At 42.7% G+C, this 13,348-nt stretch overlaps 1 protein-coding gene across 1 annotated transcript; it reads left to right on the top strand.

The window, feature by feature from the left end:
- Positions 1 to 604: 604 nt before the first annotated feature.
- Positions 605 to 12,287, top strand: mrpl39 (mitochondrial ribosomal protein L39). The gene is made up of 10 exons (XM_071387382.1): positions 605 to 845; positions 1,325 to 1,531; positions 1,639 to 1,778; positions 5,167 to 5,266; positions 7,646 to 7,713; positions 10,625 to 10,737; positions 11,087 to 11,152; positions 11,300 to 11,453; positions 11,616 to 11,663; positions 12,119 to 12,287. Exons 1-10 carry the CDS (start codon positions 809 to 811, stop codon positions 12,215 to 12,217), a joined length of 1,032 nt encoding a protein of 343 aa, XP_071243483.1. The 5' UTR covers positions 605 to 808; the 3' UTR covers positions 12,218 to 12,287.
- Positions 12,288 to 13,348: the final 1,061 nt, after the last annotated feature.

Genomic DNA, 13,348 nt, shown 5'->3' on the forward strand with positions numbered 1-13,348 from the left:
TGTGGCCCTAATATTCTATCATTTTATATATAGCCTTATAGTCTATGGGAAACTGTAAATTATCTAATGATAGCAACATCATCTAAAAATCATTTTTTATCCAAAATCATTGAAATTAATGATCACAAACGTTTAAATAATAACAGTGGGTCTAGTTATATGTGATAACAATGTATAGTGAGCAGTGAAATAACTATTGGTTTCCATTTGTGGTGACTGCTGACTGACATTAGGGATGAGATTAAATAGATCCTGGAATTTAGCCTGGTCTGGAGCAGGCTAGCTCCACAGAATAAATCTCCATGGTAATTTATACCATAACATATCCTCCTGCCCCCTATCCATCTTTAGTGCAACCGGATTACGGATCAATTGAGCCAGGATCACCAAGATATCCTGGCTTAATCCCTTATCCTAGTTTTGTGCAACAGGCCCCAGGCTGGATATCCCCATACATTGAGCCTACGTCAGATGTCAACAATAACATTCTAGTTGGTCAGTGAGTCAAATCTCTGAACAGACAAAACTATCAATAATATTGTTCATGCTTTACTGAAACATAGTACCACTACACCTGCTGTCTGTTTTTGGAACATAATGTCCTCTCAGGCGTTTATGTGGGAACTATTCAACACCCCAACAATTTATTCTACCCGGACCGAAATCAACGTTGCTCTTCAGACAGGCATGGCGTCCAAACGAACTCTATAGAAAATAGCAGTGTAAAATACACATAATTTAGGCCGGCATTGGTGCCCTACTGTTAAACCAGTACCAGCGATTCATCGCCAAAAGCCCAAACGCAACAATGGCGTGTCGTACCGTATGTCAACTTCTACAGCGCCGTAAGTACAACATATGTCTGACCACTCAACCGCTGCCACTCATATAACGGACTAGCTACCGAATGCTAATTAGCTAGCTTCACTGTATACAAAATGACCTTGGGTGGTTGCTAAGTACAGTATTAGATCATGACATCATCAACAAACGTTCATGATGTAAACTATGACAGTTTATATAGCTAATCTGGGTTTCTGCATCGCTAATTTGTGTATAGGATGTGGGATTGTGAAAATCAGTTGCCATATTCTTGCTTTGTGGCTCCGGCACTGCAGTTGTAGTTCCCAGTACGTAAAGTTAACATTTGTTCAATAAAAGTTTTTTCGGGAATCGATTTTCAAGGGATAACTAGTTCCCAATAACACTATTCCAATGATGACCAACGAATGGCGAATTCCATTAAATCTTGAATCTTCAAATTAGTTTAGGCATACTAAATGTATTCCTAGTGTATTGTCTTATCATGTATTCATTGACTCAGGGATGGCGTCCAGTGCTGCGTCTGTGCGTCTCTCGGCTGCTGAGGTGCGTGGTCAGCGCAGCGCTGTGTTTTCCCGGGAGCAGGCTCGCCAGCGTTCCCTGTACCCGCGCACAGAGAAGATCGAGGTGACCTTGCAAATACCAGGTCTGCAGGGCACCCTGCTCGTCATGAACAAGGGAGTGTCCACACCACACAGCTGTGCACGCCGTGAGTACAGGGACAATACCTGTGGTTTGTCTGTGTGCCGCATTGATTTTGTCAAGGCAGTCAGAAAAATTATATCGTATGAATCATATTAAATCTCTCTCTCTTAGACTTGACAGAGTGGTATGTAACCAGCTCGGCCCTGGCCTTAGTAGACGGAAAGCCCTGGTCCCTGCACCAGCCCCTCACCCAATCCTGCTCCCTCTCCCTGCTCACCTTCAAAGACACAGACCCACTGCTGGTCAACCAGGTACAACACAGCACCACAGATATAGGTATACATGCACTGAGGTATATAGCACCGGTGTAGGGTGAAGTTGCCCTTAGACGCTGATATTGGATCAGTTTAGCATTTCCCCCACTAACGGTTAAATCAAATCGTATTAGTCACATGCGCCGAATACAACCGGTGTAGACCTTACCGTGAAATGCTTACTTACAAGTCCCTAACCAACAATGCAGTTAAAAAAAATACAGATAAGAATAAGAAACTGAAGAAACAAGTTATTAAAGAGCAGCAGTAAAATAACAATAGCGGGACTATATACAGGGGGGTACCGGTACAGAGTCAATGTGCGGGGGCACATTATTAAAGTTATTAAAGTGACTATGCATAGATGATAACAACAGAGAGTAGCAGCGGTGTAAAAGAGGAAGAGCAGCAATGCAAATATTCTGGGTAGCCATTTAATGAGCTGTTCAGGAGTCTTATGGCTTGGGGGTAGAAGCTGTTTAGAAGCCTCTTGGACCTAGACTTGGTGCTCCGGTACCGCTTGCCGTGCGGTAGCAGAGAGAATAGTCTATGACTAGGGTGGCTGTAGGCTTTGGCAATTTTTAGAGCCTTCCTCTGACACTGCCTGGTATAGAGGTCCTGGATGGCAGGAAGCTGGGCACCAGTGATGTACTGGGCTGTTCGCACTACCCTCTGTAGTGCCTTGCGGTCAGAGGCCGAGCAGTTGCCATACCAGGCAGTGATGCAACCAGTCAGGATGTTCTCGATGGTGCAGCTGTAGAACCTTTTGAGGATCTGAGGACCCATGCCAAATCTTTTCAGTCTCCTGAGGGGGAATAGGTTTTGTCGTGCCCTCTTCACGACTGTCTTGATGTGCTTGGACCATGTCAGTTTGTTGGTGATGTGGACACCGAGGAACTGGAAGCTCTCAACCTGCTCCACTGCAGCCCCATCAATGAGAATGGGGTGTGCTCAGTCCTCTTCTTCCTGTAGTCCACAATCATCTACTTTGTCTTGATCACGTTGCGTGAGAGGTTGTTGTCCTAGCACCACACGGCCAGGTCTCAGACCTCCTCCCTATAGGCTGTCTCGTCTTTGTCGGTGATCCACTGTTGTGTCAAACTTAATGATGGTGTTGGAGTCGTGCCTGGCCGTGCAGTTATGAGTGAACAGGGACTACAGGAGGGGACTGAGCACGCACACCTGAGGGGCCCCTGTGTTGAGGATCAGCGTGGCGGATGTGTTGTTACCTACCCTTACCATCTGGGGGCGGCCCATCAGGAAGTCCAGGAGCCAGTTGCAGAGGGAGGTGTTTAGTCCCAGGGTCCTTAGCTTAGTGATGAGCTTTGAGGGCACTATGGTGTTGAATGCTGAGCTGTAGTCAATGAATAGCATTCTCACATAGGTGTTCCTTTTGTTCAGGTGGGAAAGGGCAGTGTGTAGTGCAATAGAGATTGCATCATCTGTGGATCTGTTGGGGCGGTATGCAAATTGGAGTGGGTCTAGGGTTTCTGGGATAATGGTGTTGATGTGAGCCATGACCAGCCTTTCAAAGCATTTCTTGGCTACAGACATGAGTGCTACGGGTCGGTAGTCATTTAGGCAGGTTACCTTGGTGTTCTTGGGCACACGGACTATGGTGGTTAGCTTGAAACATGTTGATATTACAGACTCAGACAGGGAGAGGTTGAAAATGTCAGTGAAGACACTTGCCAGTTGGTCAGCGCATGCTCGTAGTACACGTCCTGGTAATCCGTCTGGCCCTGCGGCCTTGTGAATGTTGACCTTTTTGGGTAAGTCTCTAAGAACTTTGCACACCTTGATTGTACAATATTTGCCCATGTATTCTTTAACTCTTCAAGCTCTGTTAAGTTGGTTGTTGATCATTGCTAGACAGCCATTTTTATGTCTTGCCATAGAGTTCAAGCCGATTTAAGTCAAAACTCTTAAATAGGCCACTCAGGAACATTCAATGTCGTCTTGGTAAACAACTCCAGTGTATATTTGGACTTGTGTTTTAGGTTATTGTCCTACTTAAAGGTGAATTCGTCTCGCAGTGTCTGTTGGAAAGCAGACTGAACCAGGTTTTTCTCTAGGATTTTGTCTGTACTTAGCTCTATTCCGTTTCTTTTTATCCTAAAAAAAAACTCCCTTGTCCTTTCCGGTGATGAGCATATCCATTACATGATGCAGCCACCACCATGCTTTAAAATATGAAAAGTGGTACTCAGTGGTGTGTTGGATTTACCACAAACATAACTATTTGTATTCAGGAGAAAAAGTTTTTAAAAATTGCACATTTTTTGCTTTAGTGCCTTATTGCAAACAGGATGCTTGTTTGTACAGAATAAAAAATATCCTTCCTTCTTTACAATCTGTCACTTAGGTGGGTATAGAGGAGTAACTACAATGTTGTTGATCCATCCTCAGTTTTCTCCCATCACAGCCATTAAACTCTGTAACTGTTTTAATAACCATTGGCCTCGTGGTGAAATCCCTGAGCGGTTTCCTTCCTCTCCGGCAACTGAGTTAGGAAGGACGCCTGTATCTTTGTAGTGACTGGGTGTATTGATACACCATCCAAAGTTTAAGTAATATCTTCTTCATGCACAAAGGAATATTCAGTGTCTGCTTTATATTAATTTTTTTACCCGTTTACCAATTAGGGGCGGCAGGTAGTCTAGTGGTTAGAGCGTTGGGTCAGTAACCGAAAGGTTGCTAGATCGAATCCCCGAGCTGACGGGGTAAAAAGAAAATCTGTCGTTCTGCCTCTGAACACGGCAGTTAACCCAATGTTCCTAGGCGGTCATTGTAAATAACTGACTTGCCTGTTAAATAAAGGTTAAATAAAAAATATGCAAGGCATTGAAAAACTCCCTGGTCTTTGCTGTTGAATCTGTGTTTGAAATTCACTACTCGACTGAGGGACCTTAGGTCCAAGAGTCTTCTAAAACAGCTTCTACCCCCAAGCCATAAGACTCCTGAACAGTAAATGTATTGAAGGAAAAATATTGATATACTTGTTTTGAGTTGATCTCACTCACCCAGAAAATGCATCAAGACAATTGGTCTTGTTTTAAGATATTCTGACTTGTTTCAAGCCTCTTTTTTTTGGTTAAAGTAAGCTAAATGATTTGCCAGTGCACTGAGAGAATTTACCTTTTGAAGATGTCATTGCATTGTAATGTTAAGAGATACTGTATCTAGGTAAGAAACATTTCTGCAGTGTACAGTACATGTAGACTGTAGTGTACAGGGCCATAGATACTGTATACATGAAACTTTTCACACCAGACATATTTGCTCCCAAAGTGGTGGTTTTCTGGTGGTGGTGACTGACTGGTCTCAGACTGTGACTGTGATGATTGGCTGCTGGTGTGTGTGTGGCCTCTCTCTCCCTCCCTAGGCATACTGGCGGTCGTGTGCAGCCCTCCTTGGCCAGGTCCTTCAGGATGCCTTTAAAGAAGACTTTTCTGTGGAACTGCTCAGAGTCCCAGAGGTGCAAGGTATATGCCAGGAAACACTCATACCCATGGTTTCCCTACCATTTTCATTTTTTTTTTAAACATCAAGAAATGACTAGCATCTAGTCAACAGATTGGAACTGAATCCTATGTACAGTGAATCCTATATTCAGTGCATTCGGAAAGTATTCAGACAACAAAATGTGGAACTAGTCAAGGTATGTTACAGGTTTTTCTAAAATTGATTAGAATAATCTACACACAACACCGCATAATGACAAAGCGAAAACACTGAAATACCTTATTTACATAAATATTAAGACCCTTTGCTATGAGACTCCAAATTGGGATCAGGTGCATCCTGTTTCCATTGATCATCCTTGAGATGTTTCTACAACTTGATTGGAGTCCACCTGTGGTGATTTGGAAAGGCACACACCTGTCTACGGTCCAACAGTTGACAGTGCATGTCAGAGCAAAACCAAGCCATAAACGTTGACGGAATTGTCCGTAGAGCTCCGAGACAGGATTGTGTTGAGGCACAGCTCTGGGGGAGGGTACCAAAAAAAATCTGTAGCATAGCATTGAAGGTCCCCAAGAACACAGTGGACTCCATCATTCTTAAATGGGAGATGTTTGGAACCACCAAGCCTCTTCCTAGAGCTGGCTAAACTGAGCAATCGGGGGAGAAGGGCCTTGGTCAGGAAGGTGACCAAGAACCCGATGGTCACTCTGACAGAGCTTCAAAAATATAATCATATTTTATTTTTCACATACACATGTTTAGCAGATGTTATTGCGGGTGTAGCGAAATGATTGTAATGCTTCTGTGGAGATGGGAGAACCTTCCAGAAGGACTGCAGCACTCAGGCCTTTATGGTAGAGTGGCCTGAAGCCACTCCTCAGTAAAAGGCACATGACAGCCCGCTTGGAGTTTGCCAAAAGGCACCTAAAGGACTCTCAGACCATGAGAAACAAGATTCTCTGGTCTGATTAAACCAAAATTGAAACCAAGACTGAATGTGTCACGTCTGGAGGAAACCCGACACCATCCCTCCTGTGAATCATGGTGGTGGCAGCACCATGCTGTGGGGATGTTTTTCAGCGGCAGGGACTGGTAGACTAGTCAGGATAGAGGGAAAGATGAACGAATCAAAGTACAGAGAGATCCTTGATGAAAACCTGCTCCAGAGCGCTCAGGACCTCAGACTGGGGTGAAGGTTCACCTTCCAACAGGACAACGACCCTAAGCACACAGCCAAGACAACGCAGGAGTGGCTTCAGGACAAGTCTCTGAATGTCCTTGAGTGGCCCAACCAGAGCCTGGACTTCAGTTTTTTATTTTTATATACATTTGCAAAAATGTATGAAAAGCTGTTTTTGCAATGTCATTGTGGAATATCGTGTGTAGATTGATGAGGGGAAAAAACAAATCCATTTTAGAATGAGGCTGTAACTTAACAAAATGATGAAAAAGTCAAGAGGTCTGAACATTTCCGACTGCACCGTAATATAACCAGCTTTTACTTACCTTCGTTCGCTCGTTCTATTGCTAGCTTTTTGTGCTCTTTCGCTCTCTCTCTCGCTGTCTCTTTCAAATTCAGATTGTTTTGTTGGCATGAAATTCAATTTGTAGATATAGTGGTGCTGTACAGCATTTCAGTAAATATGCAATAAGGATAATGAAATGAAGTTCATTTCAGTAGTAATAATAATAGTAAATATAATACTGCTGTTGTATTGTGTAGTCTTCGGGCGATAGATGTAATTACATAAAACGATTATAAAAAGAAAAAATGCTTCATCGATAAACAACAAAATGTACATTGATGATGGTAACACTATGTATTACTTGTAAGTTATATACGATGTACACTGAGTGTACAAAACATTATGAACACCTGCTCTCTCCATGACAGACTGACCTGGTGAATTCAGGTGAAAGCTATGATCCCTTATTGGTGTCATCTGTTAAATCCACTTCAACCTGTGTAGATAAAGGGGAGGAGACTTTTAAGCTTGGAGATAATTGAGACATGGATTGTGTACGTGTGTCATTTAGGGTGAATGGAAAGACTAAATATTTAAAACGGGGTATGACGAACTGGTTTGAGGGTGTGACAAACTGCAACGCTGCTGGGTTTTTCATGCTCAACAGTTTCCCATGTGTATCAAGAATGGTCCACCACCCAAGGGACATCCTACCAGCTTGACACAACTTTGGAAGGCATTGGAGTCAACACGGGCCAGCATCCGTGTGTAACACTTTTGACACCTTGTAGAGTCCATGCCCCGACGAATTGAGGCGGTTCTGAGGGCAAAACGGGGGTGCAACTCAATATTAGGAGGGTGTTCCTAAGGTTTTGTACACACAGTGTATATAATTCATACAATGTATGTAATCTCTCTCTCTCTCTGCAGTAACTTCAGGAGCGTTCTGTTGTGATGTGGTGCTGGATCCTCAGTTAGACGCCTGGATCCCTTCAGAGGTCAGTGTGTGTTATATTCTGGTGTGTGTGTAACTATGCGTGTTATTCTGTTATTATACAGGAGAGTCCAAAATGATTGACAGCCTTGATAAAGATTTTATATATATATATATATATATATATATATATATTACAGTTGAAGTCGGAAGTTTACATACATTTTAGCCAAATACATTAACTCAGTTTTTCACAATTCCTGACATTTAATCTTACAAAACATTCCCTGTTTTAGGTCATTTAGGATCACCACTTTATTTTAAGAATGTGAAATGTCAGAATAATATTATTTATTTCAGCTTTTATTTCTTTCATCACATTCCCAGTGGGTTAGAAGTTACACTCAATTAGTATTTGGTAGCATTGCCTTTAAATTGTTAAACATGGGTCAAACGTTTCGGTTAGCCTTCCACAAGCTTACCACAATAAGTTGGGTGAATTTTGGCCCATTCCTCCTGACAGAGCTGGTGTAACTGAGTCAGGTTGGCAGGCCTCCTTGTTCGCAACACGCTTTTTCAGTTCTGCCCACAAATTTTCTATAGGATTGAGGTCAGGGCTTTGTGATGGCCACTCCAATACCTTGACTTTGTTGTCCTTAAGCCATTTTACCACAACTTTGGAAGTATGCTTGGGGTCATTGTCCATTTGGAAGACCCATTTACGACCAAGCTTTAACTTCCTACCTCATGATGCCATCTATTTTGTGAAGTGCACCAGTCCCTCCTGCAGCAAAGTACCCCCACAGCATGATGCAGCCACCCCTGTGCTTCATGGTTGGGATGGTGTTCTTTGGCTTGCAAGCCTCCCCCTTTTTCCTCCAAACATAATGATGGTCATTATGGCCAAACAGTTCTATTTTTGTTTCATCAGACCAGAGGACATTTCCCCAAAAAGTACAATCTTTGTCCCCATGTGCAGTTGCAAACCGTAGTCTGGCGTTGATATAGGACTCGTTTTACTGTGGATATATAGATACTTTTGTACTTGTTTCCTCCAGCATCTTCACAAGGTCCTTTGCTGTTGTTCTGGGATTGATTTGCACTTTTCGCACCAAAGTCCGTTCATCTCTAGGAGACAGAACTTGTCTCCTTCCTGAGCGGTATGACGGCTGCGTGATCCCATGGTGTTTATTCTTGCGTACTGTTGTTTGTACAGATGAACGTGGTACATTCAGGCGTTTGGAAATTGATCCCAAGGATGAGCCAGACTTGTGGGGGACTACAATTTTTTTCTGCAGTCTTGGCTGATTTCTTTTGATTTTGCCATGATGTTAAGCAGAGGCACTGAGTTTGAAGGTAGGCCTTGAAATACATCCACAGGTACACCTCCAATTGCCTCAAATGGCGTCAATTAGCCTATCAGAAGCTTCTAAAGCCATGACATCGTTTTCTGGAATTATCCAAGCTGTTTAAAGGCACAGTCAACTTAGTGTATGTAAACTTCTGACCCACTGGAATTGAGATACAGTGAAATAATCTGTCTAAACAATTGTTGGAAAAATACTAGTCATGCACAAAGTAGATGTCCTAACCGACTTGCCAACACTATAGTTTGTTAACAAAACATTTGTGGAGTTGTTGAAAAATGATTTTTAATGATTCCCATGTAAGTGTATGTAAACTTCCGACTTCAACTGTGTATATGTATATAATAAATAAAAAATGTGGCCTTTCATTTAACTAGGCAAGTCAGTCAAGAACAAAATCTTATTTACAATGACAGCCTACACCGGCCAAACCCGGACGACGCTGGGCCAATTTTGCACCGCCCTATGGGACTCCCAATCAAAGCCGGATGTGATACAGCCTGGATTCGAACCAGGGTGTTGCCTCTTGCACTGAGATACAGTGCCTTAGACTGCTGCGCCACTCGGGAGCCCGAATAATGACTGTATAAAATAAATAGTTCAAATACTGAACTATATTGTGTACCAAAATAAATGTAATTCTATTATTTTAAACTAATACAATTGCCCAGAGAAAGATTTTGTTTCTTAAAAAGGTTGGGCTTAAAATGTATTGACACCCCTAAAGATTTGTATACATTTATTGCATTTTTTATTTAACCTTTTATTTAACTGGTTGGGAATCCCACAGGGATTCCCAACCACGGCCGGATGTCATGCAGCCTGGATAAAGAAAGTAGTCAAAAGTTTAGTATTTGATCACATATTCCTACATCAAGCAATGACTACATCAAGCTTGTGACTCTACAAACTTGTTGGATGCATTTGCAGTTTGTTTTGGTTGTGTTTCAGATTATTTTTGCCCAATAGAGACACGAATGGTAAATCATGTGTTTTTGTGAGAAGGTTAGAGTTTCAGATCATACCCCCAAGACAAGCTAACCTCTCACCATTGCCAGTAACAGGTTAGAATGTCTTGGGGGGGGGGGTATGATCTTCGATCCTCTAACTTTCTCAATCATCATTATTCACGATTAATTCAGGATTATCCGTAATCATGGTAGCCATCACATTATTGTAGAAGTGTTTAAGAACATATTGTATTTTCATTTTCAAAAAGAGTGGCTCCAAAATGACAAAATAATTTATTTACCATTAATTTCTACTGGGCACAAAATGATCTGAAACACAACCAAAACAAATGCATACAACAAGTTTGTAGTCACAATCTTGATGTAGTCATTGCGTGCTAGGAATATGGGACCAATTACTTAACTTTGACTACTTTATTCATAAGAATCTTTAGGGATGTCAATAATAAATCAATAAAAATGTATTAGTATAAAATATATATTTTAAATGTTGCATACAATATAGCTCTGTATTTGAATTATTTATTGTATACAGTCATTGTTGCTCATCTTTATCAAGGGTGTAGATCATTTCGGACCCCGCTGTGCATGCGTGTTGAGCAAAGTGAAATGACCTGAGAGTGTGTGTGTGTCCCAGGAGTCCCTGCGCTCTCTGACGCGTGGTGCTCAGCAGCTGATCCATCGGGACCTGCCCTGGGAGCCTCTGGAGGTGGCGCCCCCTGTTGCCCTGGAGGTCTTCTCTCACAGCAGGTTCTTTATTTCTATACTCTCTTGTTCAATTGTATCATTTTTGGGGGGATAAAATATACAAGACAAACCAAAATAATGCAAAGGTATTGAATTTGGCCGTCAATACCCCCTTTCGGAAGACTGAGAAGGTGTTGCAGCTTGTTAAGTGCTGTTATAACAGGTTATAACCTCCTAGCATTTTTCTGGACTGAAAGCCTATTGGCAAAGCCAGTTTCGAAACCTCTCTTCTCTTGCAATACTTTCCCTTCTATGCCTTTTCCTCCGTGTTTTCAAAGCACTTTTTCACTTATTTTACTCTGTTTCGTATTCTCTTCCAGTGTTCTAGCTGTACCTGTGTTTGTGTTTGCAGGTGTAAGCAGGAGGAAGTGGAGGAGAAGTCAGCACAAAGTCCTAAAGGCACAGTGATGCTCTACAGGTGAGCTACAGGAACTGTACCGCGGTAGATGACTCACTCACTCACACACTATTGACATCCTTATTGAGACACACTCATCTTCACTGTGTTTTCATACACGTATATGGCACACACACACACTTGTCTCACCTCGTATCTGTCTCTTAGGTGTGGGGACCATGTTCTGTTGAGTGGGGGACCCTTGGCGGCAAGGACAGGGCTGTGCTCTCAGTATGAGGTCACTGCCATCCACCCTCTTGGAGAGGGCAAGTGGGGTCTCCACCGCCGGGCCCAGGGGCTCTCACTGCCCCTCCTGCAACAGGTACATATGCGCACAAATATGCAGGACATTTTTCAGTCAATGTATGAAGCATCTTTGGATATGTTCGAGTGTCAGCGAATAAGTGTCAGTGAGTGAATGAGTGTGAGTGATGAGTGCCACTGAGTGAGTCATTCATTCATATCTCCTGTTCTCTTTCCGTAGGCCCACCACACTGTGTGGAGGAAACTGAGGAGCAGGGCAGAGAAGCTGGTAAGAAAATATTACTCTTCACAATTTTAAAGACCAAGTTCACTTTTTTGAAGTTGTAGCTTGTATGCGACATTGTTTGCTAGTGGAAATCGTTTGTACCAGCTAGCGGTGCGTTCAAAAGCATTACAAATGTTGTGAGGATCAGGTTACATCTCTCCACATTATTTTGAGTGGTTCGGATGAAACAACATCACCTATGTAAGTCAAAATGAGTTAAAACCTTTTTTAGATTTTTACTGAAAGGGGTTCTGCAGTATCTCAAATCTTTACTGCTGACGTGCACAATTGTTTGGGTCCATATCAACAGTTGACTAATGGGGGGGGGAATCGAAAATATGTTTGAGTAAAGTGATCCTTTAAAAAGTGAAACATCCCTTTACAAATCTCTATCAGTATCTATTCATAATGAATTATTGAACTGCCGGTTTAATCCTATATGCGCTCCCTCTCCACAGGTTGAGGTGCCCACAGCATCAGCCAATGAAGCCATTTCAGATACATTGACTCCGCCCTCTGCCCCTGAACAGACTCCTCCCCATACCGCCCAACAATGATCATGACTATAACCTCGTCATTATATATGTCTTCGTAATATTTGTGGAATAAATGTGTAACACATGGAAATCGTCCCCTCTCCTCTGTATACTAAATGCTTGCTGAAATTTAAGTGGGTTATTGGTTTATGACAGTGTAGCTGATGTGGTGTAGAGTGAAGTTGCTGAACTTGGGTCAGTTTTGCATTTCCCCCACTAATGGTTAAGGTTAGGTTTTGGGGAGGGGAAGCTGATCCTAGATCTGTACATAATAGCTGATATGGAATCAAAGTCTTGTTGTGCAGAATGTAACTGGTTTGTGCCCAGTGAGGGACAGGGACAGAACCTACTCTGTTACAACAGCACGGTTTACTTTTCCTTACTCTTTTATGCTTGCCGGGGATTTGAACCCAAAGTCAAATGAATTGACGACCTGTGGTGTGTGATATAGCCATCTGTCTTTTGTGTGGAATGAAAGCTGCGGTCCGTGCCATGCTCGAGCATGTTAAAGCCTTACACTAACACACCCCTCTGCGGCCTTTAACTGCTCAGCTGACGGTATGTGTGCAAAAAGTGTATGTATTGAGTGGTCAGCAGTTTGCTAACACACAAAGACGGGTGTGTGCTGCTCGACCATCAGGGGCAGAGCAGCTGTTGTGTATGTCGCTTTGGGACAGGTGTTTGAGGAGTGTGTGTAAAAGTGGGCAGGAGCTGTCACAGATTACCGGATCAGTGTAGTTACCAAATGGCTCCCTATTTACTGCACTACTTTTGGCCAGGGTGTATAGGGCTCTGGTCAAAAGTAGTGCACTATATAGGGAATAGGGTTCCGTTTGGGACGAAGAAAGATGTGACCATATGCAGTAACTGTTGGCCTACAGTACATGTCAACAGTTACAGTATATTCCTCAAACTGAAGCTGTGATGTAGTATAAAAAAGAAATATAACAATATATGCATAAATGTGATGCTGCATAATTAATCTTGATCTATGATGCTCCGTGTCTAGAGTCTCAACAATGGTGATGGGACATTTTTTAATATCCACGGTGCTGTGAGACAGATCGAGAGGTTGCCCATTGCACAGCTGTCGCCCCCGCTCAAACAGCCAGCCCCACCCCGACACCCAGTGACAGTATGGGAGACACACCC

The sequence above is a fragment of the Salvelinus alpinus genome, chromosome 38, assembly GCF_045679555.1.
Source record: "Salvelinus alpinus chromosome 38, SLU_Salpinus.1, whole genome shotgun sequence".
Lineage (NCBI taxonomy): Eukaryota > Metazoa > Chordata > Actinopteri > Salmoniformes > Salmonidae > Salvelinus > Salvelinus alpinus.

Excerpts from the sequence above, each read along its gene's own strand:
- mrpl39 (XM_071387382.1), top strand. The coding sequence starts at position 809 with ATGGCGTGTCGTACCGTATGTCAACTTCTACAGCGCC. Across the intron at positions 1,779-5,166 it reads ACCCACTGCTGGTCAACCAG|GCATACTGGCGGTCGTGTGC; the intron begins GTACAACACAGC and ends CTCCCTCCCTAG. Across the intron at positions 11,153-11,299 it reads GGCACAGTGATGCTCTACAG|GTGTGGGGACCATGTTCTGT; the intron begins GTGAGCTACAGG and ends TCTGTCTCTTAG.